Genomic DNA, 25,235 nt, shown 5'->3' with positions numbered 1-25,235 from the left:
AGTTTCAATAAAATTATCTTTTATCACTCACTTATAATAAAATTATATTAAAGTCAGTTGAACATTCTTTATGTGTTTCTCCGGTAGGGCTGTTCAAAAAGCCCGTGACTCACGGCTCGCTCGAAACTCGCTCAAAAATAGCTCGAAAAAAGCTCGGCTTGAAGAAGCTCGATTCTAAATGAGCTCGACTCGACTTGGCTCGATTTCTAAACGAGCCGAGCTCGAGCCAGTGTCAGCTTGGATCGTGGCTCGGTCTTGGCTCGACTCGTTAGCTCGGCTCGTTTAGATTAAACCCTAAATTTTATTATTTATATATAATAATATCATACAAAGAAATAAATAAATAAAAATTATACATATATTATGTCACTCGATACCTTAAACCTTATAAAAGAATAACGAAAATAAAACATATAAATTTATAAATTCTCTAGTCTATAAATTTTATATAATATGTATGTTAAAATTATATATTTTTATTTTATATATCAAAATTTGTAAAATATAAAATAAAAAAATTTTAAAAAATTAAAGGAGCCCGGCTCGACGAGCTCGAGCTCGGCTCGAGTTTTAAACAAGCCGAGCTCGAGCTCGACTTTTCAACTCGATAAAGGAAACGAGCCAGCTCGATTAAGTTCGAGCTCGAGCACACTCTGGCTCGACTCGTTTAGAGCCCTATTCTCCGGTAAGCATATATTATCGGCCGCTACTACCATCATCGGACACGGATAAAAAACCACAAATTATTAACAAACTTCGCTTTGCATGTTTAGTATATACCAACCAGGCTTTAATGCGATCAAAAGTAAGAAACGAAGACGGTAAAGTTATATGCCCATGTTAGTAAACCTGTCGTCGCCCGGAGGGCCACCGGATCAACGGTCCCTCCCCTGGTATTGCTAAACATATCTTCGGTCGGAGGGCCACCTGATTTTTACAATTATCTGTCACCGGATGTTCATCACCCGGTCGCCTTCCCATGCCCATCATCATGGATGGATATGACGATGTATCGGGAGTGACGGCGGCTATCGCTGGTTATGGAGGAATAGACAAAACTAAATCATATATTGTATGGCAAGAGAATAGTGAAATGTCATATTGGCCGTTGATTGTCATCCTGACCGTGTTAAATCACTTGATTGTCTTTACTCTGTATCTCCCTCTAGCGGTTTCAGTTTCAATCAGAATTGTTTTCACAGGTAAATCTATTCATCTTCTGCTTCCCTCTAGCGATGGGATTAAATTCAAAGTTCAATTTTTGTGTTTTTTTATTTAATGTAATGGAAAATCAGATTATTTTTGTTCACTGTGTATATATTTTTATACCATTGAATTTTGATATCAGATTATTATTATTATTTTTGTTTCAGTTCCATGGAAAATCAGTCCACAAAGATCTCGTCCCACGGTGTTTTCTATTTTCCATGTCTTATTACACTCCAAGTAAATTATACTCTTTTTTCTGTATACTTTGGTTTAGTAGGCTCCTTAATCCTTTTCACGCCTATCAGAGCTAAACATGTGCAAGTTATTATTATTACTGTTATCGTTTTAGGGTTGTTTTATTACTGAATGGAATTGACGTTAATTGGTTGTTGACTTGGGTAGAATTTTGAAACCGTGATCTGTATCTTAATATTTGAAGAATATTGATGTTTAAAATTAGGAATTAACTTACAGTATTATTAGTGCTTACAATCTGTTTGATGATATGCCTTAAGAATACCTCTGGTAATTTTTAAATTTTTTAACCATTCCTTGCAGTTGGTGGATATTAATCCTACCAAAGCTGTATCACTGTTTTGGCCTGCAACAAACGCGGGTGGAAAGGTCTATAGCGTATTAAAAGAATGGTGGTTGTCATGAAACAACTAAACCGGTCTGACGAAGCGCGAGTCTTTTAGGCGTTTCTGTCCAGTTGAGTCACAAGAATCACCGGATAATATTCTTCTTGAAGTATACTGCGTATCTCATTTATTTTCATAATCTATTTTGTGGAAAACGTAATAACTTTTGTATATGTTTACAGAGGATGAGCAGGTTGAACTACTTCAAGCAAAGCTAAAAATATCAATATGACTTCTAAATATGCAATAATGATGTGTCAGATGTTTCGTTTCAATTTTGTTCTTTCTTCAGTAAGTTTTGACTATGTTGTTAGTTCATGTATAGTTTGTTTTCGCTTTCAACCTTGGTTGTTTAAGCTCTTATTTAGTTACGCTTGACAGTTTCAGAGTTGAGGTTCCTATGAGTGCTACTGTAGCCGAGCTTAAATTGGCCCTAGAAGAGTTACCAGTGCATTCAGGTACTTCAGCTTATGTAGTTCTGAAATTATATAAACTTAGTGATTTTCAGTTTTATAATGATTAATTGATTGGCGTATATAGTGATTTGTCTCATATCAATTCCATTTCCTTAAAGTATGGTGGAAGCAATGAGTCTAAACCAATCTTGTGTGATTTGGAAGAAAAGCTCAAATGGGCAGAGTTGTACAGTCCGACAAAACAACATTCGAGGAATTGGTTGGGCTCATATTATTATAGCTTATACAAGAGCTTATTACTATAAGTTATTTGGCTTCATAAACCAATTCTTTTTATATTACTGAAGCTTCAGGTGAATCATGGTTACAAAGGACAAGAAACATACAACTCGTATCACTCATGAGTAAAAAAAATCTCATTTGATGAGTAAAAAATGTCTGTGATATTCTCTTACGAGTTGTCTTTTTTTTATTTTTTTTATTTGGTCATTTGATGTAGGGATGAGCAAATGGTACTTTCGGTATCGGTATTTTGGGTTGTCTTTTTTTATTTGGTCATTTAATGTAGGGATGAGCAAATGGTACTTTCGTTATCGGTACTTTGGGTTGAGTTACCTTCAAGTACCATACTGAACACTTTCGGTACCGGTTCGGCACGGTTCCGGTACTGTATTTGATGTGCCAGGAATGACTGCACCTCAAGCTGCAGGCGTCATCTCTTCGGGCTTTGAGAAGGTTTTGTTAGAGCAGAGATGGTGAGTTTTTTGAATAAACTGAACACCCTGAAGCGGAACTTATATTATCATTATTATTTTGTTAGATGTTCTTTTTTGAATATGTTTTTTTTTGGCTTAAATGAGTTGGTTAGGTGGGCTGGGTAACTGGTCAAAAGAGCATCTTTTGAATATGTTGAAACGAGTTGGGTCAATGGATTTTTCCTTTAATATTAGTAAGAACTTGGTGGGCCGGGCTACGAGTGGGAACTGATTCAGGCGGGTTACGGGTTACATGTTGGGCCATGGGTCAGGACTGGGCAGGTTGGTGGATTCGGGTTCCGGTATGTAACATTTACACTTTATTGAATTGTTACTTTGTTTTGCATATTTGAAACGAGTTTGTGTTTGGGTTCTATGTTCTTAAAAATAAAGATGATGCGCGAAACTGTGATTAGTTACATTATGTTTGATTACAGTTACCATATATATAAATGAAACTTTTATTTCTGAAATCTTGATGTTCTACATTATTCTACCAGTTTTAATGTGATCATATTTTGATAAACTCGGTGGTTTAGTGTAAATGAATGTGCATTTGTTATATACGGGTAGTTTTGGATTAGCATGTTATATCTAACAGGTTGTAGATTTTAAAACCAATAGGGCATTTTAGATTGCAAGTTACCAAATTGACACAGATGCAGTTTTGATAATTGATATTCGAATGTTTGCAACAAGTTCTTGCAAGGGACATTTAGGAATTTTGTTTATGTTTTGACTTTTTTAAGTCAACTTATGTTTCAAATGTTTTTTTCTTATCCTATGGTTGGAAGTGAGCTAAATGCCTGGCCTGACATAATGCAGAGTCTGAATGGGTTCGGGTTTGTTTCACGTCAAAATCTCGAGCACGTTTATCTAAATGAGTTGTGTCCGTGTTAACACTAGAGATGCATGTGTTGATCGGTTTTTCTTATTAAAATTCGTATTACAAAGTAAGTTTATCAGTTTTAAATGCTTACATATCATTACTTTCAATTGTAGATACGGAGGCAAGCTTCAAGAAAAGTAAATCATAGGAAAAGCTTGAAAGAAAGCATTGATTTTTATTCTTTGAAGAAAGCATCGAGGCATCGAGTGATGGCACTAAAATGGTTCTCAGCGGTTAGGCTAAATGAAGTTGCCCACCCATTCAAATTAGCTTCTTATGACACAACAAAGGTAAGTGGTGAATTAAGATAAAATGTTTGGATTCACTTATGTTATAGTAATAAAGTTTTTTTTTGTTTTTTTGTTTTTTTTAAATGAAGAAATCACAAGTAAAGTAGTCATGTAAGGGTTTAGCTGAGTTACTTTTTTTATGGATTTAAGATGTAGGAAATCTGGAATCAGTTTATATAAATAACTAATGGTTTGTTAAAAAATGATATTTTATATTTAAATATGCATGCAACTAATAAGAGTATTCCTCATGTATATTGGTGGATTGGGAAGAAATGGGTCAAGAGCAACCCGAGTATGAATTTGTAAATTCCAAACTTTGTTTACTTTTGTAATTGCAGGCACTGGGGGCTTAAATGAGTGTTTTGAGACAACTCGGGTGAGGTTTAAAAAAAACCCGATAAATGGGAAATGTGAAGGATGGTTTAGATGATGTTTATGTCCGCCGGACGGATAAAGTACTAATGCAACTGTTTATGAGTGATGTATCATTTGTTTTATAAAATACCATTAATACCTAAACAAGGCCGACAAGCAATACGAACATTAATTATTACTTTTATTAAGTTTTAATACATACACAACAACGCTAGGGCTTGTGCCATATTTTAAAATCTTAAAAAAATGTAAGTACTATAATGCGCTTTACTCCCAAACACAAGTTGATAAATGTCAATAAGTTGGTGTATCATACATTGTGTTGCTCTTTTGTTGCAACACATAAATATATAGATATGAAGTAATACAGCTCTATTTGTTATTCCTATGAATCCGTACCTCTTTAAAGGTATTAGAACGTAACGAATACGTCGCATTTGGTACCAATAATGTCATCGTCATATTACGGCGATGGTATTCCCGTCCACCGGACGGGTCAACTAATAGTTAAATTGGGAGGACAAACCATTTATTTTGTTTTTTAAAGGGCGTGTTAAAACCAAACTAGAATAAATTAAGAGGACAATTTTAACTATAGAAAATGGAATAAAAATTAAATAAAAAGGTGAAAAGGAAGGTCGTGGTTGCCATGAATTATAAATGTAAGATAGATAATAGGTTAGATTAGAGTTATCAGATATTATAAAGTTACTATATTAGAGTTTAATTATTAAAAAAAAACATATTACTATTTATCGTATTGAGATGTTATTTCATTTTCTTCTATGAACACCTATTGGTTAGGAGTTTGTTAGTATTTATCTTTACTACTAAAACTTTTGACAACAATATCATAAATTATGTTTTCTTTCATTTTTGATTGACTTAATTATCATAAAGCCTATGTTTGACGTCAAAAACAAGTTTAGACCACGAAAACCCATCTAAACATATGTAATGAGACCTACATCAAAGATATCATTGGGCACTGCTTCAATCACAATTACCACTTAGAATCATACAAAACCAACATAATATGAGATAAACACCATGCAGAAGTAAAATCGAAAACAAAATTCTTAATTATGTGACCAGTATAACCAAAGATACCAAAGGTAAAAAAACATAACGAATCCAGACACATGACCAAAAGCAGGTAATTAACCTCTTACTTACTTCTTCTCGGCCTCAGCTGCCCTCTTGAGTCTTGCACCCAAATGCTTCTCGTTTGTCCTCTCGAGATGCAACTTAGAGTATGCGTTAAACGCTATCATCTCCTCTGTCACCTTCACCAACTCAGCCGCTGCCTTCTCCCCAGCAATCGCCAACACTGATCCTTGAACCTGAGTGGCGTTCGCAAGCTCTTCGGTCGTTGAGTCACCAGCCTGTATCAAAGCAAATTGTGGGCCCCAAATGTTCACCTTGCAAACTCAAAAACTTTCAAGAAAACATGAAAACTTAAAAATGTCGGCCCACCTTAATCTTGCTGGCTCTTCTTGGGAAAACAAGCAATTTGGCCTTGTATGTTTTTAGCCTCTGGACATTAGCTTGAAGACCCTCCAGTGAGAGGTTCCTGCGACGGTGGTCGACAACAATGCCAATGGTAGGAGCAAGTTTCTTTGGGATACCTGCAGCCTATTTAACAAAACACAAGTTTAAACAATTAATTATGGTTAATCATTCAGGTAACAAAAAGACCAAACCAATTATTAGAAACTAACAGTTCAGTTTTGGCTCGGTAATAAGTTTTGTGAAAATGAAAATCCGTTGATTTACTTTTTCATTGAATCCTTTTAAGTTTTAAAAACTTGGATATTTTTTAACATTAAGCGGTTAATGTTTTTCATTGAATCCTTTTAAGTTTTATAAACTTGTCAAATCATTTTAAACGTATCTTTTATTAAATCCTAATTATCTAAGCCAAAATGTACAATATTCTATTAATTACTTAATAAATAAACAACAGGCCCAATCTAACAAACATACCGAACCACACCGCGCGCACCTCTAGCAATAATCAGGGGTGTTTTTGATAAAAAGACAATGAATAAACAAACCTTCAATTCCTCGAGAGAGAATCCACGGCCCTCGCGAAGCTTCATGTTGTATTTCAAAGTTTGACCATGAACCTGAGAACGGAGCTTGCCAGCAGGCCTCGGGAAAACCTTAACAGCCTTCGCTTGTCTGGCTGTAATTTACATATATAACATCAAGTGTGAAGAAACAAAAACATTTTAGATAATAATACAATAAAATTGCTAACCGTTGCTTCTCCTTGTTTTGCGAGCGGGCTCGTTAAACCATGTTTTGACATAGCTTTGCCAGTGCTTTTTGAAGTGGCCGTTGGGGATAACGTTGTTGTGCTTAACCATACTTACTCTGCAAAATACAAGTTATAACTAGTAATATAAATTCTAAAACAAATGAGCTAAAAAAAAAAGGTTCTAAGTCTTGTTCAACAATTTGTTTTAAACTAAAATGTTTAAGAATAAAATCAACAATCAATAGTAATAATAAACGATTATAGGTAAACAATTTCACAAAGGCAAAACAGTGTTTCGTAATTTCAAATTGCTTATGCATGTCTATTTATTATTATAATAAGATAAGTATACATTCAAGCAATCTATACATACAAAAATATATATAAGTTATAACATCTCAAATCAGCCATTAAAAACCTTAATATGACTACTGAACTGAATTTACTATAAATCTTCAAAGTTAACGATATTCAGCACAAACATAAGATTTATTATTCAGTCTTTCAAAAAGCGAATGCAAAAGCTAGAGCTAGAGTTGACAGATAATGATCAACGGAACACAATATATTCACTTAAAATGGTTTAATAATATTAAGCGTCGGATACCTGACGGAGGTATTCGGATGGCTTATTGCCTTATTGTTAAGAGGTTAAAGATCAAATATTAAAATTTAAAATAAAGGAAAACCTACTTTAGTGGGCTTTTTATTACTCACCAAGCCCAGGACTAACATGTTATTATTATTATTATTATTATTATTATTATTATTTTTATAATATTATCCATGTATTGAATTTTCAAGCCCAATAGAAAGTATGAGATGAAGCAAACATAACTTTGTCGCATGTTGTGTTGGTTGAAAATAATAATAACAAATTTAAAAGGGCGACACCACCTCTAAAATGAAAATAGTATCTCGGAGTAACAATGATTGTTTTTAATAAAAAAGGGTCAAACTTGGTTTTTAATAATATATACGTTTTTCACACATCAGGTGAAAATGAGGCCCAAACGGGTCTAAGACGTTCAACCCGAGTCTCGGTTTTACCAAGAAGATTACAAGAAGATTATGTGTTACATATTGACTCTGACTATGAGCAATTGCTTCTCACAGCAAGTGGTGAACCGAGTAGCTATTTTGAGGCTGAGTCGAACCAAGAATGAGTTCGTGCTATGAATACCGAGATCGATTCGATAAACAAGAATGAAACATGGAGGTTAGTCGAACTTCCAAATGGTGCAAAATGTATCGGGTTGAAGTGGGTGTTCAAAATCAAACGAAATGTGGATGGAACGATAAACAAGTACAAAGCTCGGTTGGTTGCAAAGGGTTATGTGCAATAACCCGGGATTGACTTTGATGATGTTTTCGCTCCGGTAGCCCGAATCGAGACCGTTCGGCTACTAATCGCATTGGCTGCATCTAACGGGTGGGAAATCCACCATCTTGATGTAAAGACGGCATTTCTACATGGTGAATTGAAAGAAGTTATGTTCGTTTCTCAACCCGAAGGATACGAGAAAAAAAGGCGAGGAGGCAAAAGTTTACAAGTTGTCAAAGGCCTTGTACGGGTTAAGGCAAGCTCCCCGAGCTTGGAACACAAAGCTCGATAACATCCTACGAGACATGAAGTTTCAAAAATGTTCCAAGGAACAATCGGTTTACCGAAAGACGGATGGGAAACATTTTTTGATCGTAGCCGTGTATGTGGATGATATATTTGTGACATGTACAAGCTTGAGTATAATTTCCGATTTCTAAAAGGGTATGGCGACCAAGTTTGAGATGTCGGATCTCGGGAAGTTGACCTACTATCTCGGAATCGAAGTATTCCAACGAGAGGATGGGATAGTAATTACACAAGATGGATACGCCAAAAGGATTCTAAAGGAGACCGGTATGCAAAACTGTAATCCGTCTTAAGTCCCGATGGATCATGATGTGAAATACTCAAAAGCCGAGAATGAAGTCGAACTCGATGCAACCGAGTATCGAAAGGTAGTGGGTTGATTACGGTATTTATTACACACTCGTCCGGATATGGCGTACTCTGTGGGTATTGTTAGTCGATATACGCAAAGCCCACGAGAATCTCATGGTATGGCAATACGACACCTATTGAGATACTTGAAGAACACGACGAGTTATGGGATCAAGTACGGGAAGAATGGGTCCAAACGACTTGTCGGGTATAGTGATAGTAGTCACAACATAGATGAGGATGATGGTAGAAGTACCACGGGGCACGTGTTTTATTACAGGCAATCTCTAATTACATGGTGCTCACAAAAGCAACCGACAGTTGCACTCTCATCGTGTGAAGCCAAGTACATGGCGGCATCAGCAGCTACATGTCAAGCTGTATGGCTTCGAGAGTTGTTGAGCGAGTTGACTGGAGAAGCATTGCAGAAAGTTATGTTAAAAGTTGATAACACGTCCGCAATAGCCCTTGTGAAAAATCCGGTTTTTCACAACCGAACAAAGCATATAAAGTCTCGCTTTCATTTTATTCGAGATTGCTACAACGACGGCGAGGTCGAGGTTGAGCACATTAGCGGAAAAGAGCAACGGGCTGATATCCTCACTAAAGCACTCACAAGAATCAAGTTCACGGAGATGCGCGAGTTACTTGGAGTTGAAGACCTTACTAATCTGAATCAGAAATTAGGGGGGTGAATGTTGGATTAATTTTTATTCCGGGTCACAAGTCGGTGAACCGGGCCTAAGAGGTTTTAACAAGTCGGTTAAAGTCTAAGGGGTATTATGAAACATTCCATATGCTTTGTGGCCAAGTTCACCTTGTTGGCCAAGTTGACCTTGTTGCCCAAGTTCACCTTGGTGGCCAAGTTGAGTGGTGACCACATATTATGCTTGGTGACCAAGTTGGGTTACTAGTATAAATAGATGTACAAAGTTAGTGTTAGATACAACACAACAACACAACAACAAACACAACAATCACCACCATCACTACCAAAGTTATTGTAATCAGTTTTTTGAGTTATATTTTCTGATTATAATATACGTCGGTTATTTCTAAGTTGTGCGTTAATTATCGTTTATCATTCTTGAAGTTATTAGCTTACTCATGGTCTAAGAAGAATCTTACAATTGACTTTGATGGTTTGTTTAGGGTAACCTGGATTGAAGTTTATTTCTTGAACAAGGCCATCTTCTATGTCTTCATTGAGCTCCCAGATTCTTCTGCGACAGCTATGGAGTTACCCATGTATATATTTATATGGGGTTAGTCGGTTTTACTTTCTTTTTTTTTTGGCGGGGTTAAATACTTTTAGGTTCATGGTAAATTACAAAAATAAATTCAAATTTAGCAACTATTACTCAACATGTGCCTGAATAGATTATATAGCTTATAAATATAGTCTTTTAGCCGTCTTAAAGTATGCTTTTAAAAACGGCTAAAAACAAGATTTGTAGGATAAGTTTATCTTATTTTGGGACACGTGTCAAATAATGGTTGGTTAAAAAGTGGGTCCCATGACTTATTATAAATGATGGTGCCCAAAAAGTGGTAGACTAAGATTAGTTGATTATGCCTAAATTTTTGTTGGACTAAATTAGAGATTGTTATAAATTTGTAGGCTAGAGTTCTATGTTTATTTTTGAGAAAATGTTGTCAAACATGTCTATATTGATAATTTACACTTAGGTTCGTGGTTGTTACATTTGTTTTTGGGTGTCAAGTGTTTTTTTCTTTATAGTATTATGATTAGTTTCTTGCTAGCCGTGGTTTTGTTTAAATAATAAATTAGCCCTTACATCTCAGGTACGAAAATACTTCAACACTTCGCTCACTGTGACTCGTTTTGGTAGCAACTCGTCCAAATCCGTTTCCATTACTTCGCTCCATTGGCCATCTCTTTGGGAGAGCAGTCTCTCGAATCAAGTCGGGAAATATGTTCCGGGTTTGGTACTTGCTATATAGTACAAGATCAGGTCAGGTTGGGTCAGATCAGATCAGATCGCTGCTACTTAATACTTATTGTGTGTGATTGAATAAAAGAATAAGTCAAAGTTGGACCATCTGATTTTTATGGGTTGAAGTATTGTGGTATCTTGCATCAGCTAGGATGTAGAATCAACGACTGAGATCCGTGGAGACTGTTTGGTGACAGCTTGTAATTTTATTAACACAACAATATATTGAATCTTTAAGTTTATACAAACTTGTTAGCTAGGTCTAGTCCTGAAGAAAATGTTGTATCAGTTGAATGTTGCCACCGAACAGCTATACACATAATATCACTAATATAATATTGTTAGGTACAATTAACGATGCTGATGTGTGTTTTCTTAAACAACTGTAACTTCAAAACCACTAGTAAAGTTTATTTTACTAACGCAGGCACATGGCAACTCAACAAGAAACGCAAGTTGGTTCGGTTTTTGTCAGTTAACTCGCTTACTATTCTCACTTTCTCAAGTCACTGGCTATACTAGTTTCGGGTCCGGGTTATATAGATTGAGGACAGTAAGAGTCAACTGTCTTGAGTAGAGGGGTATAGTTTTAAAGATTGGTTAACTAATCAGTTATGTTGTTAATGACAATTAAGTGGAAGGAGGTGCTACTTGTAATCACATCAAGACATGTAATGATGTAATAATATTGAACTCTCTAAATTCTTAACTCGTTCTTGCTGCTTCGGTATATAGAATGTATGAAACTATGAACACAATTTAGTTTAAATTATGGGAAGTATAATCTAGTGGAAAGGTAGAAAGGGAGAGTGATTTCACAATGTTTATAAATTACAAATTGTAATGAGAATCATCATCAAGTAGATATAAATGAAAATGCAACTAAGTATGTAACTAAAAGAAGATTCGATTCGATAATGGGGTATATGGAATATGTAAATCTAGTAACATGAGGTCCGGTCAATCTACAACAAATAGCTAATTACAAGTCAACATCTTGACATATTGTTTTCCACAAACTTTATTTATCATACTTTTATACATATCACTAAATCTCGCCACACTATTAAAACACTGAAGCTCGAATGCATTAACTCAAAGGGCAATATCATGAAACGAGGGCAAAACCGCAATAAGGGGATCTCCATAACCAACCGCTTCTGCAGAATCACATCAACAGTCATTACATTTGTAAAACAAGCATACTTTTAGGAACTTTTCCTTTTTAAACCGCTTATTTGTTCGTTATAAAACTCAAATAATGACCAAAATCAATGTTTTTCTATAATCATACCTCCATCTTCAACAAGGATCTTTATGACTTCCCCGTCTACATCCGCCTGTATAATAATATTTCAAACGACACAATTACACAGTGATCGGATTCTAATAAAAAATGTCCCTTTTAAGAGCAGAAAATTAGAGGACCTCATCTCACCTTTACAGGAAGCTCGGTGCCAAACTGGTCTAAGTAGCATATTGTTTGTCCTTCTTTGATCACACTACCCTGCATATAATTTTTTTTTTAATAATAAACATTCACATAAATCATTTTTATGTACTAAATATATAAAGTAATTTATATAAGCAAAAACTTTAGATGTTACATTCTATATGTTATTGATAAAAAGAGACAAAAGGGGAATAATATTATTACCTCTTTACAAACAGGTGGCTGCTTCTTGCCTTTGAGTGTCCTTCCTTTACGGAACGATCCAACCTGGCACATCATATGAAATGTAAAATACTCGTAAATTAAAAATTGGAAATAATTTACCGCATCTAAGATTAACTACCATAGGTTTTAAATAATAAAGGAGCATTTATAACTCGAGTGTATACCGTTGGACATGATACGAAAACATATCCGGTAGCTCCAGAAGCTTCCAGTGCTGCTAATTTGTTTGACTTCTTAACGATTGCGTTTGTAAATGGATTTGCTATTGCTTTCTCAGAAGCGGTTGGTAAGTCAGCGGGAATGGAGTCGGTCATTGGTTTACTTGGAATTGGTGGTGCTTCTGTAGGTGAAGCAATAAGCATCGGGGCGGCTAATTCGGTTGATTGAATGTTCCGCCTAAGATGCATTTCAAAATCTCCAATCTATGTGAAATAAAAAACGATAACTTTTTGTCACATGAAATGACATTTGGAAATCATGAACTTAAAGACTATATAAACATGACATTTAACTGGATATAAAGGTAATAAGTGTACCTTTATTTTCAGCTCGGCAATTTGTGTCTCGTCACAGACTCCCGCAACAAGCTCCTGATATTATAACAATAAGCATAAGTCATCATCATAATTTATAAACATGAAACCAAAGAAAAAGAATGTTCATGACAAAAACTATATGATTCGTCTGAACTCACCTCAAAACCGCTAGGAAAAGTTGCGCCTCGTGAAGAAGTACTTTTATTCAACGAGCCTTCAAAATGGAAATGAAAGAATAATCATAGATATAACGAGAATAATGGAAATAAGATCTCATGCAAATCAAGAAATTCAAAACCATTATGGTTCACATAATGATGAGCAGTTATTGCTGCATATGAACTACTGACTCACTATTAGGCTCGTTAATAATAACAGCAGTATCAGACGCCTTTGCACATGACACGAGAATTCCGGCTTGCTTTTTTGGTAAAGAAACAAGCTCCCGACCAAATGTTGGGATATGATATTTAGTTGATTTGAACCATTTGGCATTAGGAACTGCTGCAGGTCTTGCAGCTGCAGAACCAGAATGCGCGATTATAACATGAGATATCAACTTAAGCATACTAAAAGTATCACTAGCAAATGCATTGGTACTAAACATATAAAGAATCTAACTTGATTTAAGCAATATTAATATAAACGCCTCAGAATCTTCAAGATTAAATATTAGACTGACATCACGTCTTTTGACGGTTGGGACAGGTTAAGATACGATTACGCATCCCCTCGTAGCAAAACACAGGATTTGGTTTGTGTTTTTAATCATTGTCCTTTTTTCACAAAGAAAAGCAAATTTATGCGTTTACGTCCGGAAAAATTTTATACGTATTAAGACCCCCCCCCCACACACACACCAAAACCACTTCTTCCACCAATATAACCGAAAAGGTGGAGTTTAGGGTCACACTGGGTGGGCACATTCAGTTTCGAGGGACAATCAACTGATTCCATTAAAACGAGCAATCAAACTATCGAAGTCTTTGTTAGTTTGGTCGTTGGTCTAGCTCTCCTAGACTCTTCACATAAAATAAAACCATACATGTATTTTGTATACACCCGCATAATCACCAAAAAGCCCGAGCCAAGTTACCAAGTTTGTACCCGGTAAGTTGCTCTGGTTTGTGGCGATTGTACCCATGTACAAAATAAAAAGTATGTTTCCTGCGAGTATCGTAGGAGAGCCAAACTAGCAACCAAACTTATCAAAGACTTTGATGGTTTGATTTCCTGTTAAAATGGAATCACTTTGATCATATCCTTGGAAAGATAACGCACCTACACAATGTTACCCCAAACTACACCCTTTGCGTCATACCACCGGTAAAACAACTGGTTTCCTTTATAATAATAATAATACAAAGGCGCATTCATCCAGTTATCTTTATGTTAAAAGCGATATCCAGATCCACATAGTTAAACCACTTACACAAATCAAACAAAGATCTACCATAAACAAAACAAAGCGAATTTCACATAATAAAGGATTTAAACAAATGCTAAATCATTCATATATAGTAAGAAATATAGAAAAGAAAGAAGATTACAGTGAAAAGTGGTGCTGCATAAAACAGCTGCAGCTGATTCCGCCATAGAAAGATGAACACTCGTAATGTCCGCCGTAGCTCGTCACTGTTAAATGATTGTTTTCGTTTTGGTTGTGGAGTTATGACGTGTCATAGAGATAGGCCAGAGTAGTTGAGTTTGGTCTCTGTTACCTTAAATGTCTTTTTATTATTTTTTTATTTGACTGAATAACATTTTTCTCCAAAACCATAGAAAACAGTGACTTGTTACTGACAAGATCTGGGAAGGAAGAGCATGAACTAAATTAAAAAAAAAATGTCATTTTATAATGTTTGAATTAGTAAGTGAGACTCAAGATCATTGGTTCTCTTGATTTTCGATTATTTTAGTTATTATTATATTACATAGTAACTTTAATTTAACATTCAAAAGAGAGTAAACCAATTAAGAGTGAAGCCATGTGCATCACGTTATCAACTAGTCCACTAATTATCACTTTACCAGTGTTATAAAAATCATTTGTCGCTAGTCGAATGATGAATGGAGACTAGCGATTAACTGAGATTAGCTGAGATTAATCGGATCGGACTTTAATGTATAATTATCAGTTTTATATCTATGCACACATATATTTTTATATGTAATTTTCAGTTTTATATATACACAAACACATGTTGGCTGGAAACCGCTGATTTTAGTCGTAAGCTCGTCGGAAACCGCCGATTTTGCCAGAACCTCGTCTGAAAAGTCGAGTAAGTTTGATTAATCTTGATTTTGACAAGATTTGACCATTGACCGATTAATTGGCCGATTAGACCTACTCAGTAAAGTGTGGACTAGCGATTAATCGGCGTTTAGTTAGGATTTTTACAACATTGCTAAATACTGTTATATGTATACATTTTCAGCGCTATACATCATTTTACCATAAATCTCCTAGAGATAAACACACGTATACCAAAGATTTTGAAATTTAAATGGTAATTTACTTGTAATGTCCAGATCTAAGCGACCATTTACAAAGAAATCGTCAAATTTAAACGCCTAGTTACCTTGAATAACCAAATCTAAACACTTGTTTACAAAGAAATCATCAAATTTGAACTTTTGTATACATGTAAAACGACTAAATTAACACTAATGTAAGAATCACAATGATCCATATATAGCTAGCTATATGGTAACTTTAGATATACGAAATTCAAAAGCACTTAACTGATAACAAATCAGTCATAGATCATTTGAAGGGACGTTGGTCTCACAAACACAATTTCATCCTTTTCTTAAGGGAAAAAGCTATAAAACCTATTGCATGTAACAAAAATGGTTAAATGCACTTAATTAAACCAGTTGTATCAAAATGTTTGGTAAAAGTTTTTCTCCTTTCGCTAACAATTTCTGATTGTTTGTGTGGCTTTAGAAATAAATTTAAAGAGTGTGCAAGTCAGCTATTTTATAGGAAAGTTATGTAGATGGTTTATAATCCAACCAGATAGTCCTTTTCAATGTGGTGTAGTAGTAGGAAACGTGAGTTTCTTAATTGAGGCTCATGTTCAATCAGCACAGACAACACTTTTGTGGGTGGGGGTGGGGGGGGGGGGGGGGCTCAATGACCGGGATCTTTGTGATCTCCAGATCGATCCTGAGGGCGTCCGAATTCAATATTCAGTGGGCCTTCGGACTGTTGAGTTTATAACTTGGAGATGCTTAAGGGCTTCGTACGGTTGGGTTAAGCCAACTGACGGTGGCCTTTTTACAATAGAGTCATCCATACTAAATATCTAGACAATTCTCTGTTTGTTAGTTGTTTAAGAAAAACATAATCCAATCGGCGAGGGTTTGACGAAGTTGTCATATATCTCATAATCTAAAGTTTAAACCCATAAAGTTCTATATATTATCAATGTATCAAAAGTTCAAAACTAACTACTTCACACAAGATAAAGCTATTATTCAATGGTAAAAACTAAACATGTATATTCTACATATATAGAAATTTCAATATTTTGCAAAGCAACTTTAATATCCACAAATCATTTAAAGCGTACCATATATATACACATACATATACAAACAATCATCATTTTAAACTTATTTAAAAGTCAACAAATAGTAAGACTAAGAATCTCACGAAACTCCAGCCTTCTAGTTTCCGTATAAAACGTCTTATACTTATTCGGCCAATAAGTCAACCAAATCCACCCTTTGACTTCCCAATCCATCGTTTGACCAATGACCCCACTTCCAAACTTCCACAACACCCGTTCACCATACTGATCACCTGCAAATATAACACCTCCTTGTCTCGTAAACGGTCGGTAAGCACTCGAATACCGGTCCCTAAACCACGCTTTCGGCTTTATCAACGAGAACTTCGAAGGCTTAGACGAGAACACCTCGCACCCATTGACACTATCATGAAGGAACCAATTGAACTCCACGCTGTTCCCATAGGCGGATTGCTCGAATTTCCATGGTTTTAGATTGGTGGTGATGGTTTCACCCGCGGACACGGATATGTGAGGGTTTGGTGGCTCGAATGCGGCTTCGATGGACTTCTCGAAGCCGATTTCACAAGTTGGGTTTTCGGATGATTTGCTTACGGACACGCTTATGACGTTGGTTTGGATTGTGGGGGTGAGTTGTAGGGAAATGCGTGACGGGAAGTGTTTTTCGTCGGGTCCCGCTCCTCGTTCAGTTATCAAAGCCTCGTTTACGAGTCTTATCACATCACACCTGGTAGACAGATAGATACTTAGATAATATTGTAATGAGATGAGTATAATTACAGAACTCTTAAATTATTTAATAACTAACGTTTTTTATAAAAAATATTTATATGCTAATGTTATTTGAATGTAGTTTTATAACTTTTTATATTTATATACATGATTACAATTATGAAAAAGAAAAAGAGAAAACACAATAACATGTACTATATATTTAATAAAAATAAAATATAGAGTTTGTTACTAGCATGGTTTTGACCAGGTGTGATGTGTATGGATGATGGGTGTATAAGCATGTGTCATGTATCTAAGGGCATATGCATGTTCGATTTTAGGTAATGTTGTTGCTTGTAAGGCCATCTTGCTTTCCTAATGAAACAGTGATTATTTATGTATACAGTTCATTTTGTATCGAGAGTCAAACAATTGATTGTATATATTTTATTGTATTACTAATGCATTTCACTTTTAAGTTCATAAACATTTAAACTATCTTAATTGTATGTGACAATTTAGAACCTCATACTAAAAATGGTGTCACTTAAAGCTTGTCAATAATCTTCAACTATTCAATAAATGGGTTATAATAACTTAATTAATTTGTTTTAATTAAAAAATGAGATCAATGTTCTAATAGAATAATTGTTAATCATGTTTAAGACGCTATGATTTTCAATATATGTTTAATACGTTATGATTTTCAAAATAATGACAATATTTGTTAGCGCGTCAACTCATCCCGACGTTTTATACTTACTTATTAACGACTTATTTGTCACGTCGTTAATTAAACACGTCTGATCTTTATCATTTTTAATATGCTTAATCATAGAGACTTAGCAAGATTACACTCCACACAAATTACTTACCCACACGAGATGGAGTACTTGTTGGGACCTAGTACGTGTTAATCATACAATATATAATTCTAGTGTAATATGCAAGCAAAGAAATTGTGAAAGTCTTGTGGTCATCTCATCTATTCTACCCTACTTAGCTTGTTGCATTAAATAAATATTAAATGTTGATGATACATATATAATGCAAATAAAATATAATCGATCAAACAATTATAAAAATCATTAATCTATACTCTCTAATAAAAATCGTTCATACCTCACATTATCGATGCTAACCAAAACATCAATCCACTTCTCTCGAACCATCACTTGATGATTCAACTGGATCACCCCTTCAAGTTGATGATAGTTCAAGGAAAACCCTAGCTTTTGATCTTCTTGTCCAATACCATTACACTTTTCAATCTCCATAGCAATCAATGGACAATACAATTGAATTTTCCATAACCCTAATCCTAAACTCGACGAAGAATACATCGGTGATCGTGCTTTTCGCACATGATTCATCGTTCTTAGCTCCATAATGCAATTTGTGATTGCAAGATTCATGGATTTCATCCATTGTTCTTCTGAGTTTGATCCTATCAACCTCATCAATCTCTTAGAAGTTTCTCTTGCCCATGGAGACGCGAATTGGTCTCTAAGAGTGTTTATGCAATCACACCTCATATCTTGAGGAGCTTCGTATACCGATACAACGAAAGAAAGTGCAAGAAACAAGAAATTAACTATGTCTTTAAGGTCAGGAATCGAATTTGGTTCGGGGAGTTTGAAGAAAGAATTAGAGAGGTTGATAAGAGTGTAGTTAAGAATATCTTTGATGATATTAGTCAACAATTTGGAAATAGCAAGTTGTTCATGCATAATGGTGTTGCTAATATTAATGGATTTGAGTGGTTTAGAGGTCCAAAGAAAGATGGGTTGGTTGTAATTTGCAATGATAGAGAAAGAGATTGAAGAAGGGTGGATTAGGGTTTTGGAAATGGAGAGTTCAAGACAAGGTTGAGATGAAGAACAAATGCATATGGATTTTGTGTTTTTTTGCCATTGAGATTGTGGTGGTAGGCTTTGAATCCAACCCCATATATCAGGAAATGAAGAAGGGATCATGTTCACTCTTCTTGAGAGGTTTATGGAGTCAAAGGATGTAAAAGAACTCATAAGAACATATATTGCATGTACTTAATTGATCTTTAAAACATGAACTGTACGTGTATATATAGAAGATAGGATAGAGATAGATAGATATAATGATGTGGTGAGCTACAAATTAATACATGTATAGAGGAAGATAACACGCACAATACGTTTATATTGTAGATTCCTTTTTTCCGTGTGTATAAAGATTGATATCATCTCACAAAAGTAACCTATCATCAGAGAGAGAGATAATTTAAATACCAATTAACTTATGCAATTAGCCAATTATGCCTTTAAGCAATTAATATATCACTTCTAATCATCTACGTACTCATATATTATTTTTAAGTGCCATCTACACGTGAAATTGCATTTTACAAATTTTTTGAACGGTAACTTTCATTACACACAACACACTAGCAAAAAAACTAGAGGCCCGAGAGACAATACAAAAAATTAAAAAGAGTAATTACACAAATATTTCCTTATGAAATATCTAAAGATGGAACTATTTTTAATCCAAGATCATGACATATGTCAACTTGGCTTTTATGAATATAAAAATTAACTACCGTGTAATTATAATTTAATTTGAAGAACGTATGAAATATCTAAAGACGGACCTGTTCTTCAATCAAGATTTTATATATAGTGTGGTGTTTGGTGATTTTTTTTTACTAAATTGCATGTGGTATTTGGTAAGTAGATTTAACTTTTCCAAACGTCTCATAAAGCATTGTCATTTCAATCAATCAAACTATATTATATTATCAACCACGCTAAACTTTGTTAATGATCAAAATCACTGATATTATTTCATTACTAATGTAAAACGTAAAATATGGGTGTTTCTTTTTGAGAAAAGGAATCATTCTTTTATTTTGACAATTGCTTTAGAGGACATGCCTTTTAATTATTTTAGCAAATAAAGGTTTCGTCTTATATTTTTTGTTGTGTTAAAGAAGAAACAATAACTAAAAAAAGAAAAAAAAAATCTTTTCATGATATGGTGTATGGACCAAAACGTTCTAACGGGTAAATTTGTAGGATGCGTGCTACCATAAGATTTATGAAGAACTGTTCTTTTATCTTGTATGTCCACGATATTTAACAGTCGTGTTTAGTTATGAACTCATAATAACTTTCGACCATTGTCAAGTTGAGATGATTAGAGACTCTTGGCGCGTATTAAATCTTAAAACACAAGTTTGAGTGAGGAGAAATGATACGCACTTTAGACTGGACTTTATTTTGAATAGTTGCCTCATCACGATGTTTGAATGTTTGATGTTTGAACTTCTGGTGCTCACAACAAACTTCTTTACATTTTTTGTTATCATTTACTTAACTAGTATCAACATTTCTTTTTCAAATATATAGTTGATGCAACTTGACTTACAATTCTACTATATTCCGTCTATTCCACGAATACTTTTTAATAATTTCTTTAGAAAGGTTTATGTTACCTATCTTGCAGTTATAATCATTGAATTATTATTAGATGGGTTTTAAATGTTTGGTCAATATTTAATTATTTATACGTATATTAAACCATATCAAGTGTTATATGTGTACTGACATAAAGATAAAAAAAATAACTATAATGTGTGCCTCAAACTGAAAAAAATGACAAGGGTCTACACATTCAAAAGTTGTATAAGTTATAACAATGATATATACAGGTTTGAAATACCTAATAAATCTATATAAAATTACCATGATTTAGGTTATTATGACTTAAGAGCCAATAACTGGCAATAAGGGAATCATTGTATTGTTTTGGTGAAATACACAATGGAGGCGTGGGTATGTGACCAATGATAAAGATAAGGCATATAAAAATGCTTTAAGAACATGATTCTTGGCTTTAATTTCTTGCTTGTTCAATGATGAATATGAATAAAACTAATTTCAAAGCATCCACTTAGAAACGTGCTTATTAGGCTATGCGTAGTGGAGTAGCTACAAAATGAGGCGTTTTGCGTCATGTGACGCCCAGTCAACAAATGGTGGGTTTTTGTTTTTGGGAGTGTAATTGTGTTGTAGCTCCTTATACATATATATGTATATATATATTTCACACACACATTATAATAATAATAATAATAATAATAATAATAATAATAATATAAAGATAAAGAAGAATAGGCGATGAGTTCTCGCCCCCCCCCCCCTCTTTAACGCCCATTTTGTCGCCCCATGGGGCGGTGTTTGCACCCCTTATTGGCTGAATTTATAGCCCACAACACATGGCCTTAAGCAATCATAAATGACAAATAATTGGTGTGTGAAGACGACCACGAGGCTTCTGGCCTCAAGGTTTTCAACATTCACAGGCGAATATATTCCTAGGATTTTTCTTAGCACGGTTCCTATATTCGCCAACCTAAAGTAGCATCCATATAGCCTAGAATAGAATATAATGTTGCATAATTATAGGTTTGCATAATTAAAGGTAAGTTTTGTTCTTTTGCCATGTTGGAATGCCTAACTTATAACTTATAAGCTTATATTATATGCTTGATCTATCAAACAAAATAAAGGTGAGTAATTGCAACCCATGCCACTTAACTAGGAATAACCATCCACAATAGTAAAACAAACTAATACAAGGGTTTTATTGTAACTTTAGTATCGTGTCACTAAAGCCTTTGAAATATGTCGTTCTATTGGTTTACCATCTTGGGTCCTGAATATCGGATAACATTATAATTAATTTAAAAACTACTAAACAATTGTCATTAAATAAAAATACATTACGCTATTATAAATACATGACAACAACAAACACATGTATAGTGAGCTGCTAAACAAAAACTTCCGCGATACTTCCTCACTTAAAATGAAAATAAGTTGAAAAATGGCTGGGAAGAAACTTAATATTGATACAAGTTTTAAATAGAAATCAGAATTACACAGAAGTCCAAGTTATTAATAAATACATGTTAGGTGTGGGGGGGGGGGGGGGGCATAGGGAAGAGTTTAACTTTAGAGCATCTTCAATTCAATAATGAGTAACGTGGAAGAGAGAGATATTGAGGTGGATGAGTGAATGCGTGATGAAGTTCTTTCGAAAAAATTAGTATGTGAGGAGAGAGGATATTTTTACGGATCGTGAGTGGGCAAAAAAACAAAAGAAGAATACATGAATACATTTTTAGCATATCCTTATTGCGGATACTATTACCACCTTCATGATCATATCTCTCGTATATTTTTTAATGATTTTCTTAACATAACAATATACAACTTTATTAATTGTTTGTGGTTCTTTTTTCTTATGAAATTTTTATGTTGTGTTATTAATGTTTTTATGGTGGTAAGGATTTTTAAAAGTTGCTAACATTTAGTGAAACATGAAATTATAAAAAAAAAAAATTATAACAGATAAATTTACACTTATGTATTTAGATATTTAAAGTTAACTTTATTATACATAGAATCCAATCTTAGGTAACATAAGTCTCAAACTCGATGGTTAATGGGAAATCATACAACGAGTTGTGCTTCATAATTAAGCATAAGAGCATCTCTAATCCATGTAGAAACATTCACAAACACATTATTGGAGATGCTCGTTGGTAATATCAAAACAGTCTTAAACCCACATTTTGCCATAAGTATTTGATAATGCATCCTCGCGTCTTCTTTCATTCATGAATAGGGTCATAGTTCTTGATTGGTCATTTTTCAAGACCTAGCGAATGTTAGTGGTCAGTAAATGGGCATTGATTAGCTTAGTGAGGCATCTTTAGGGCGGAGGGGGCGGTGCGTGATGGTCTCTCCGTCACACGTGATGACCCATCCAACTCCGCCGCCGCCCCCTTGTCACGCGCAAATAGGTTAGTTTGCGTGATGGCCATCACGCTTGGTGGGGGTGATTTCCAAGAAAAATAGCCGTTGGGGGGGGGGAGGTCAATCTAGCCGTTGGAATTGAAAAATAAAAAAAAAACATTAAAACCAAACACAATAAAAACATTATAAATATATCTTCAAAACATACACAAATCCAACTCAAAATCTTCTATTACACACACCATTTTTAACATATCAAATGGAGTGTTCTAAGAAACGTGGGTCGGGTTCAAAGAAAACCCAAACCCGACCAAAGGTTCGACAAAATCTAGGTGAACCGACGAGATTTCGCTTACAAGACGAACCCGACACAAACCAACCTTCCGAACAACAACCTTATTATCCCCAACCTTTTCAACCGTCCCAAAACCAACAACAACCTTCCCAACAACAACGTTATTATCAACCGTCCCAAAACCAATCGTATCAAAACCGACCTTTTAATCCCCCTTTTTCTACCAAAAATTACCCAAATAATGCTTTTCAAACTTTTGGATCTCAACCGTCTCAACCGTCTCAAATGTTTGGCTCTCAACCGTCTCAATTGTTTGGCTCTCAACCGTCTCAAATGTCCGTCGATCCCCTAGACAATAGCGATGTTATACATCAATTTGCAAGTGCTTTTCGTCACGATGTGCAAACTTTGGATGAAGATGAATCCGAGGATGAGGAGCCGCATCAAAGAGGTGCTCGGCGTTGGTTGGCCGATGAGGAGGTCACCTTAACCAAGGCTTATTTACATTGCTCCGAATCAAAAAAACGCTCAAACCAACAAAAAAAAGACGCTTTATGGAAACGTATTAAAGAACATTTCTCGCAACTTCCCGGCGCAACCGAACGAAACAAGGATCAAATGATTGGCAAGTGGGGAGATTTGAATCGAAAAATGTCAAAATTTAACGCTTGTTACGTTCAAGAGGTAACTATTTTAGTTTATTTATTTTATAATCTATTGCTTTATTTTTACAATTTGTTATAAATATATTTTTTCTAAATGTTTTGTAGACCAGAACTCCACAAAGCGGAGCGAGCGAAGCGACTGTGATAACGAACGTTTTGCGCGAATATGTCTCAGTTTACAAATGTAAGGATTTTCCCCATTTGGATGCGTGGCAGATTGCGAGACGTCACGCGAAGTGGGTACCGATTCCGTTGGTCGATTTGAACGGACAAACGGCTCCAAGGAAGAAAGGATCTTGTTCAAAAAGATCAAAAACTTCCGAGTCCGGGGACTACACGACGTATACCGGCGGCTTGTCATGCAACATGCCGAACATGAACTTGAACGAAGAACCCGAAGACAATCCCGACGAAGACATACCCACACCCACACGCCCGAATCGCAAGAAAAGTGGGGAACCGTCAAGACTTGGAAAGGAAGCGGTGGCCGAAAACTTCGCCGAATACAAGTCGGCTAAGATGGAGGAAATGGCCGAGACGAAGGAGCGAAAGAAAGAGGCTCATATTTTAAAAATGAAGCGTGAGGAAACGTATATCAACAATTTGAATGAAAAACAAAAAAAAACGCCGATCTAACTTTCCTCCTACAACCGCACGATCATCTTGATGAGCCCGTTAAATCGCTCCTACTTCAACGAAAACGCGAGATATGCGAAAGGTGGGGTTGGGAAGGGCCGTAGGTTTTTTTTGTCGGTTTATTTAATTTAGTTGTCTTTGTTTAATGTAATCTTGTTTTATTTTTTAGTTAATGTAAAATATTGTTTTCTTTTTATTTAATTTAGTATTTATTAAAAAAAAACCGTCACACCACACCACCACCCCTAGTAAAAAACCATCACATGTGATGGATTTAAGGTTGGTGATGTGACACTATTTGATTGGGTGGAGTGTATAATGAGTGATCACACCACATCCACCCCCTAGCTTTAGTGCCATACCCCATGCGTTTTAGCACTTTTAGTTTTGCCTATGAAAACCAAAACAAAACCCGGTTGAATAAGAATAGGAAAAAAATTAATACCGATTTATAAAAGTTTTTGGTGTCATGTCACAATTATCTTTTGTTTTATATCTATCAAACATTCTAAGGGGTCATGAAATGATACAAGAAAATGATTCACACATTCATTATAACGGCACATAATTTATAGAGATGTGATCCTC

The 25,235-nt window shown here is 35.0% G+C and overlaps 3 protein-coding genes and 1 long non-coding RNA gene across 8 annotated transcripts; 1 reads left to right on the top strand and 3 right to left on the bottom strand.

Annotated features, from left to right (window-relative positions):
* The first annotated feature begins 1,362 nt into the window (after positions 1 to 1,362).
* Positions 1,363 to 3,333, top strand: LOC143629192 (uncharacterized). Of its 5 annotated transcripts, none has more exons than XR_013152902.1 (6): positions 1,363 to 1,429; positions 1,484 to 1,959; positions 2,033 to 2,141; positions 2,232 to 2,308; positions 2,391 to 2,670; positions 2,835 to 3,333. It is a non-coding gene; the product is annotated as an uncharacterized LOC143629192 (long non-coding RNA). The 5 variants fall into 5 exon arrangements; XR_013152901.1 differs by having other exon boundaries at positions 2,232 to 2,525; positions 2,614 to 2,670; XR_013152899.1 differs by having other exon boundaries at positions 2,232 to 2,670; positions 2,835 to 3,021; positions 3,127 to 3,333.
* Positions 3,334 to 5,750: 2,417 nt separating this feature from the next.
* On the bottom strand, positions 5,751 to 6,961 carry LOC143629191 (large ribosomal subunit protein eL13y-like). Its single transcript, XM_077098532.1, has 4 exons — positions 6,842 to 6,961; positions 6,636 to 6,766; positions 6,055 to 6,213; positions 5,751 to 5,963 (listed from the first exon to the last, which is right to left on the bottom strand). The coding sequence occupies exons 1-4, from the start codon at positions 6,948 to 6,950 to the stop codon at positions 5,751 to 5,753; spliced, it is 612 nt and encodes a 203-aa protein (XP_076954647.1). The 5' UTR covers positions 6,951 to 6,961.
* A 4,713-nt stretch (positions 6,962 to 11,674) lies between these two features.
* LOC143629179 (uncharacterized) lies at positions 11,675 to 13,298 on the bottom strand. The gene is made up of 8 exons (XM_077098520.1): positions 13,277 to 13,298; positions 13,156 to 13,211; positions 12,998 to 13,051; positions 12,626 to 12,883; positions 12,441 to 12,503; positions 12,222 to 12,290; positions 12,078 to 12,123; positions 11,675 to 11,943 (listed from the first exon to the last, which is right to left on the bottom strand). Exons 1-8 carry the CDS (start codon positions 13,296 to 13,298, stop codon positions 11,879 to 11,881), a joined length of 633 nt encoding a protein of 210 aa, XP_076954635.1. The 3' UTR covers positions 11,675 to 11,878.
* A 3,283-nt stretch (positions 13,299 to 16,581) lies between these two features.
* On the bottom strand, positions 16,582 to 19,365 carry LOC143629267 (uncharacterized). The gene is made up of 2 exons (XM_077098581.1): positions 18,373 to 19,365; positions 16,582 to 17,263 (listed from the first exon to the last, which is right to left on the bottom strand). The coding sequence occupies exons 1-2, from the start codon at positions 19,275 to 19,277 to the stop codon at positions 16,630 to 16,632; spliced, it is 1,539 nt and encodes a 512-aa protein (XP_076954696.1). The 5' UTR covers positions 19,278 to 19,365; the 3' UTR covers positions 16,582 to 16,629.
* Between the last annotated feature and the right edge of the window lie 5,870 nt (positions 19,366 to 25,235).

The sequence above is a fragment of the Bidens hawaiensis genome, unplaced genomic scaffold, assembly GCF_021521415.1.
Source record: "Bidens hawaiensis isolate Kalapana, Puna unplaced genomic scaffold, B.hawaiensis_p1.1 tig00005179_1, whole genome shotgun sequence".
NCBI classification, from domain to species: domain Eukaryota; kingdom Viridiplantae; phylum Streptophyta; class Magnoliopsida; order Asterales; family Asteraceae; genus Bidens; species Bidens hawaiensis.
Note: the sequence above shows the minus strand (reverse complement) of the source record. Positions and strands in the feature narration are given on the sequence as shown.

Coding starts and splice junctions, on each gene's coding strand:
- LOC143629191 (XM_077098532.1), bottom strand. CDS start 6,950: ATGGTTAAGCACAACAACGTTATCCCCAACGGCCACTTCAAAAAGCAC. Junction 6,767..6,841: donor CAAAACAAGGAGAAGCAACG/GTTAGCAATTTT, acceptor TGTAAATTACAG/CCAGACAAGCGAAGGCTGTT. Junction 6,214..6,635: donor TCTCTCTCGAGGAATTGAAG/GTTTGTTTATTC, acceptor TTTGTTAAATAG/GCTGCAGGTATCCCAAAGAA.
- LOC143629179 (XM_077098520.1), bottom strand. CDS start 13,298: ATGGTTTTGAATTTCTTGATTT. Junction 12,124..12,221: donor GCACCGAGCTTCCTGTAAAG/GTGAGATGAGGT, acceptor ATTATTATACAG/GCGGATGTAGACGGGGAAGT. Junction 11,944..12,077: donor GATCCTTGTTGAAGATGGAG/GTATGATTATAG, acceptor GTGATTCTGCAG/AAGCGGTTGGTTATGGAGAT.
- LOC143629267 (XM_077098581.1), bottom strand. CDS start 19,277: ATGAGTTCTTTTACATCCTTTGACTCCATAAACCTCTCAAGAAGAGTG. Junction 17,264..18,372: donor GTTAGCATCGATAATGTGAG/GTATGAACGATT, acceptor TCTGTCTACCAG/GTGTGATGTGATAAGACTCG.